Source organism: Chinchilla lanigera, unplaced genomic scaffold (genome assembly GCF_000276665.1).
Source record: "Chinchilla lanigera isolate Chin_1 unplaced genomic scaffold, ChiLan1.0 scaffold00052, whole genome shotgun sequence".
Classification (NCBI taxonomy): domain Eukaryota; kingdom Metazoa; phylum Chordata; class Mammalia; order Rodentia; family Chinchillidae; genus Chinchilla; species Chinchilla lanigera.
The window spans coordinates 5,128,152-5,134,151 of NW_004955453.1; the positions used below are offsets into that span (position 1 = coordinate 5,128,152).

Below are 6,000 nucleotides of genomic sequence, written 5' to 3' on the forward strand. Positions count from 1 at the left end.
GCCACTGGCTTCAGGTGTTTTCTGAGTTTTGAGTAGGATTTAGTAAAACAAACAAAAGAAGACTGATTTATTGCCCAATTCCTCCCTCCCTCATCTGTGGAGTGACAACTGGATGTTGGTACTCTCGGATGAAGACCTGTGTAGTTAGCTGCCACAGGCCGTACCTGCCGTTTTCAAGTACAATGTATTTTACATTAAACTCAAGTCACCAGTTTTGGCCACTTTAAGCAACACTTTTATTTGGAGAAAAAGAAGACACATAATTCCTTTTTCTTCCTTTCAAGGTGCTAGGGATAAAATTGAGGCAGGGTTCCTCCATGCTAGTTGAGTAAGTGCCCTACCACTGAGCTACATTCCCAGCTTAAGAGCAAAATACTGATAATGGTACCCTGCTGTACTATGGACTAGAAAGAGATTTTTTTGTTTTTTTTTACTTCTAGAGTTTAAAGTGTCTTCATTATTCATTAACTTGGCAATTCCTCATGAACTTCCTTTGGAATTAAAAAAAAAAGCTAATCTAATATATAAAAAATGCATACTATTAAAATGAGTGAAGCCAGGCGTAGTGGTGCATGTCTGTAATCCCAGCACTCGGGAGGCTGAGGCAGGAGGATTTTTGCGAGTTTGAGACCAGCCTGGGCTGCAAAGTGAGCTCAAGGCCAGCCTGAACTGCATAGTGAGACTTTGTCTCAAAAAGACAAAAATAAATAAATAAATAAATAAATAAATAAAATGAATAAGAATAAGTGGGTTTTATACATTTATTTATTTTTGGTTTTTTGAGAAAGGGTCTCAAAAAATAGTTACATAGTTCAGGCTGGCCTTGAACTCATGATGTAGCCCAGACTGGCCTCAAACTCCTTGTGATCCTAAGCCGGCCTCCCAAGGGCTGGGATTGTCAGCGGGTACCAGCACACCCAGACAGTTGTAATATTTGATTTAGAAAGCAGTGCACTGATTTTTCTTAGCTTTGGAATCACCACTATAAAGATCAGATTGGAAAATTAATTCTATTGGACCCACGCTAAATTATGAAAGTTTTTTTTTTAAATAATAAAAAATAAAAGTAAAAATCTGTTGACAAAGGTCAACAACATGGCATTAAGTTTTTTGTTTTGTTTTGTTTTGTGAGACAGAATCTCACTATGTATCAGGCTAGACTTGAACTCAAGGCACTCCTCCTGCCTCAGCCTCTGGAACTCTAGAATTACAAATGTGCATCATTATGCCCAGCTTTGAATGTTTTATTTTTATTTATTTATTTTTGTTTGTTTGGTTTTTTGTTTGTTTGTTTGTTTCTTCCAGTACTGGGAATCGAACTCACGACCTTGCGCTTGCCAGGCAGGCGCTGTGCCGCTGAGCTAAATCCCCAGCCCCTCTGTTTCTTTTTTTTTTAATTTTTATTTTTATTTATTTTGATTTTTAAAGATAAAGAATGAAAACACATTAACAAACAAACAGATATAAACAAAACAACACCCAAACAATAGAAGCAATACAGAATTTCAGACAAGGTGATAAGAAATTAACAATGGTTGTTGTATTACATATTGTTATCTTCAAACTGGAATTGTTAATGGAGAACATTTCTATACACATAAAAGTATATTTTCCATTTCATGTGTATAAGAAAGCAAACAAAATTTATTGATTTTTATTTTTTAGGAAATATTTCTTTATAAGATTATATTCTGGAGTGAGATGGAATCTCAGTGTTGTTTTAATTTGCATCTTTCAGATGATCAATGATGTTGAACATTTTTTCATATATTTATTTGTCTTTTGTCTTTCTTCATTTGAGAAGTGTGCATTCATCTCAGATGCCCGTTTTTGGATTGGGTCTTTGAATTTTGGAGACCTGATTTTTTTTCAATTCTTTATATGTTCAAGGATGGCTATCATCAAGAAACCAAGCAATAACAACTGCTGGCAGGGATATGGGAGAAGGGCTTCTCCACTGCTGGTAGGAGTGTAGACTTGTGCAACCACTGTGGAAATCAGTGTGGAGATTCCTTAAAAAACTAGGATTAGAAACCCCATTCAACCAAGTTATTCTCCTTCTAGGTATCTTTCCAGAAGAATTAAAAATATAATACCACAGCGATATATGTGCACCCATGTTTACAGCAGCACAATTTGTCATAGCTAAATCTTGGAAATAGCCCAAATGCCCATCAATTGAGGAATGAATAAAAAAGATGTGGGCTTTTTATACAATGGAGTACGGCTCACTCATAAAGAAAGATAAACTGGAGACTTTTATAGGTAAACGGATGCAACTGGAGACTATACTCACATGTGAAATAAATCAGACCCATTTGTATAAATATCATACTGTCTCATCAGTGTGGGAAACTAAGGAGTGAATAAGATCCAATATGTGCAACAGATATTGTGAACAGGGAAAAAACTGTTCAAAAGAAAAGAAAAATGGTGATGGCAGAAAGAGGAAAGGAAGGAAGAGAAAAGAGAAAATATATGTATACACAAGAGAGTTACGATAGTTACACAGCCAGTTTCTCATAGTTCACTCAAAAGAAAGTTTTGTGCTAATATTTTTTGGACAGTATTTCATGCCTGTATCTTGTACTCTGAAATAACTATTATTAATATAACAACACTTCACGTATTAATTATTGTCACTCTCCTATTAGCCTGTTTTGAAATTGTTTGTTATTTTTACTTTTTTCTGTTTAAAATTTTAAAAAATTATATTCTGGATGACGCCAAAGGTGGTATGGCATGCCTGAGATATTTGCCCTCGGATTAATATTAAATGTGTAATATTTTGGATTTTAAGCCAACAACCCCAAAGGCGGTGAAAAACAGAACCTACACGATGGAAACACCTACCTGAATTAAGTTCCTATGCTGGATAATATGCAACAGTGTTTGAGATGAAGGCAGAAGTGAGGAGAGGGTAACTGTGGAAAGCCACTCCAGAAAAAAGTGCATTTTATAAAACACATTTTAATTCCAGTCCGTTAGTACTTATTTATGTCAGGCTACCTCTTACTGGGTGTTTGGTTTCCTGTACTGAGATGCAAAAAATTGTCTTGTGGTTAGAAAATAGCATATTCTCAAAAGTATGACTGAAAAGTATATTCTTTGGCTTGCTATTTTTTACAACAAATTTTACTTTAAAATAAGGGTGAGTTAATCATATTTGAGATGAACTTTCCCTAGTGGAACTGTAGTGGATTTGTTCAGCATGCTTGATAAAGAAAATGGATTAGATCTTGAAAAGGATTTTATATATAAGTCATTGACAGAAAGACTAGAAATAAAGAAGTTTGGGGGGGGCTGGTGGTATATAGTTTAGTGATAGAATGCCTGCTTAGCATGCGAGGGGCCCTCCATTTTACCCTCAGTATCTGACAAAAAACTTTTTTTAGCTACTAAAAAAGAATCGAGAGGCTGGGTGTGGTGGTGCATACCTATAATCCCAGCACTTTGGAGGCTGAGGCAGAACCATCACCAGAAGTTTGAGGTCACCTAGGGCTATGTAGTGAGTTCAAGGCCAGCCTGGACTACAGAGAGACTGTGTCTCAAAAAACAAAAAGCAAAAACAAAAAAAAGAGAGAATACTGAGGGAGTGAGGGTGAAGCTTTCATAAAACACAGACCTGAAAACAAAGTCTTAGCCAGGCATGGTGGCACATGCCTAGAAGCTGAGCACTTCGGAAGCTGAGACAGGAGGATCTAGAGCTGCAGGCCAGCCTGGGTGAACTAGGAGACGTCTCAAAAAACAAAACAAAATACAACAACAGAAAAAAGGAAAACAACCTGAGAAGCACCAACAAAAGAAACACTTTGAAGAAAAACTAATGGCAGCGTGCTGGTAAGGTTAATTTCTTAAAACAAAAAAAGTAAAGAGATAATTAACTTGTTGAGGCTTTCAACATGTAGTATAATTGTGATGTGAGACCCTCAAGGAAAAACAAATGCTCAAAAGAAGAGTTTTATTGACAGAGTATAGGACAGACTATGAAGTAAAAAAATTAGAATAGTCTGATCTACAGTAGATGAAAACAGGAAACGAGGTAGGCCTACCACGTTATGCTTTTATCACTCACATCCGAAAGTGAAGAACTGTTAGGATCAGATTTAAAAAGCTAATGGAAGAGTCAGTGACCTTCAGCATTAAAGAAATCCCTAATTATATGTGTAAAAATTTCTTGAAAAGTCAAAAAATTAAAAGTTTGACAGGCTGATATTATATCTGTAATATTTCTAAATCTTAGATTTTAAAAATAAACTGTACAATTATTCCTTTTATTTTTTTAAAAGATGCCCTTAAATAAGAAAATCAACTAATTTCTCCTTTATTTGAGGGCCCCTGGAAAAACTGATCAAATAATCAACATCCGCACCTAAATAATATAAAAAGCTCTGTATTTCATTTTATAGGACAATCTATTTAAAACTCGAGATACATCAATAGCTTAAAGACAGGTCTAAGACCACGCAGGTCTCAGAAGCCAGCTCAGCTATATTATTCCATGGGCAACATCCGAAGCCCACCTTTGGTAACTAAAAACCCAAACAGGCCAAAGGTTACTTTACTCCAGCAGTAGCATAATCCTCGCTCTCATTGTTGGGAAGCAGATGTCATTATGGGTGGGGCCGAGGCACAGAGCAACTGAAACATTTTTGTACCCGCGCCCCGCACACTTTCGATGGGACAGAAGGGGCTCCAACAAGGTAAGGGAGCTCTCAATCACGCGGTGCTGCCGGCAAGAAAGGAGTGCTGCTGTGGCCGTGGGAGTCCTAAGGGCCGGGGTATTCATGAGATTTTTAAAAAAAAGTCTCCACCATTAAATTCTATCCTAGAAAAGGGACCGTCCCGCCCTCCCCTCCCCGGCGGCTCCTCCTCGGGACACTTGGCTGAGTCTTTCTTTCCCTCCTTCCCACGCTGAGGTGAGGCGGCACACAAGCCGGGGACGCCTGTTTTTCTTGGCGCGCGGTGCGAACGCTGCGGGTAGGCAGCTGGGGAGGCGCGAAGGGAGCGGGCGGCTTTGTGGGGAGGCCCCGAAGGCTCGCCGGAGACGATCGAGGAGAGGGGAGAGAAGGGACAGCGGGCCCGGCCGAGGTGACGAGGGCAATCTCCAGCTCCAGGCCGGGACTGGGCGCTTCCGGCGGGCCATGGTCGCTCTCGGCCTAGCGCGGCGCGCGTCCTGGGGCCCACCCGGGCCGGGTAGGGAGTCATGGGAGAGGGTAAACCGCGGCTCGCACTTGCCTGAGAGCGGGTGACCAATAACTGGTAGTAGTCTTTGCTGGGCGCGGGGCCTTGCCCTACAGTCTCGTAGAGAGTCTCCGGCAGCCACGACGCCATCTTGGGACGCCACCGCCGTCGCTAAGACAACCAGGAAGGGGCGGGGCTTGACTAGGGTCAGGGGGTCAAAGCCCTAGTTTAACCGAACCCTGCTTTTGAGGTGTCGGAGGGCTTGTAATTCGGGGAGATAGTTTCATCTTTCAAGGCTCCCGAGGAGCCCTTGTCCGTGAAATTTCCAAGTCCAGGTCCTGGGTGACCCGAAGGAGAATTAGTTCCTGCTGCCACCGAGGGGAGGGGGTGACCCCGGCGGAGGGATACGGAGCGGAGCGCCACCGTCTCCTTCCTGGTCCCTCGCAGGGCTTGGGAGGAGATCCGAGGCCTGCCGGAGAGCGGAGCCTGGCGCTGGGCGGGGAGGGGCGATGTGATGGCCCGCGAGTAGGCGCGGGCCGGTCCCGCGGACGAGCCCGAGGCTGGGCCAGGGCGAAGTAGTCCCCGAGCGTGTCGGGCGGCGGGGAGGGAGGCGGCGCGGCGGAGGCGCACGGCCGCGCGGTGCTGCGGCTCAGCTGATAATTGAAGGGACCCGAGGAGCCGCCGCCGCCGCCGCCGCCGGGGGGGTGGGGGAGCGAGTGGAAGTTGCCGCCGCGCCACCGAGTCCGGACCGGAGACTTTGGGGCCTAACTAGGTAATTGGGGCGCAGCGGTGAGCGGCGGGGGCCGGCCTGGGGGG

General features: G+C 42.9%; 2 protein-coding genes across 10 annotated transcripts in view; one reads left to right on the plus strand and one right to left on the minus strand.

Moving 5' to 3' along the window:
* Nucleotides 1-5,733, minus strand: part of Fbxo36 (F-box protein 36) — an 82,747-nt gene extending 77,014 nt beyond the window's left edge. For both annotated transcript variants that reach the window (XM_005395432.2, XM_013519823.1), the window contains exon 1: nt 5,239-5,733. In XM_005395432.2, the coding sequence (XP_005395489.1) occupies nt 5,239-5,334 (96 nt within the window). In that variant the 5' untranslated portion in view covers nt 5,335-5,733. The remainder of the gene's footprint in view (nt 1-5,238) is intronic.
* The window catches only part of Trip12 (thyroid hormone receptor interactor 12), a 139,475-nt gene continuing 138,099 nt past the window's right edge, over nt 4,625-6,000 (plus strand). For 5 of the 8 annotated variants that reach the window (XM_005395427.2, XM_005395426.2, XM_005395428.2 and 2 more), the window contains exon 1: nt 5,865-5,956. The gene's annotated coding sequence lies outside the window, so the exon portion shown is untranslated. Of the gene's footprint in view, nt 4,704-4,958; nt 4,981-5,863; nt 5,957-6,000 lie in introns of those variants that run through there. The other 3 variants (XM_005395425.2, XM_013519821.1, XM_005395429.2) reach the window with 3 other exon arrangements.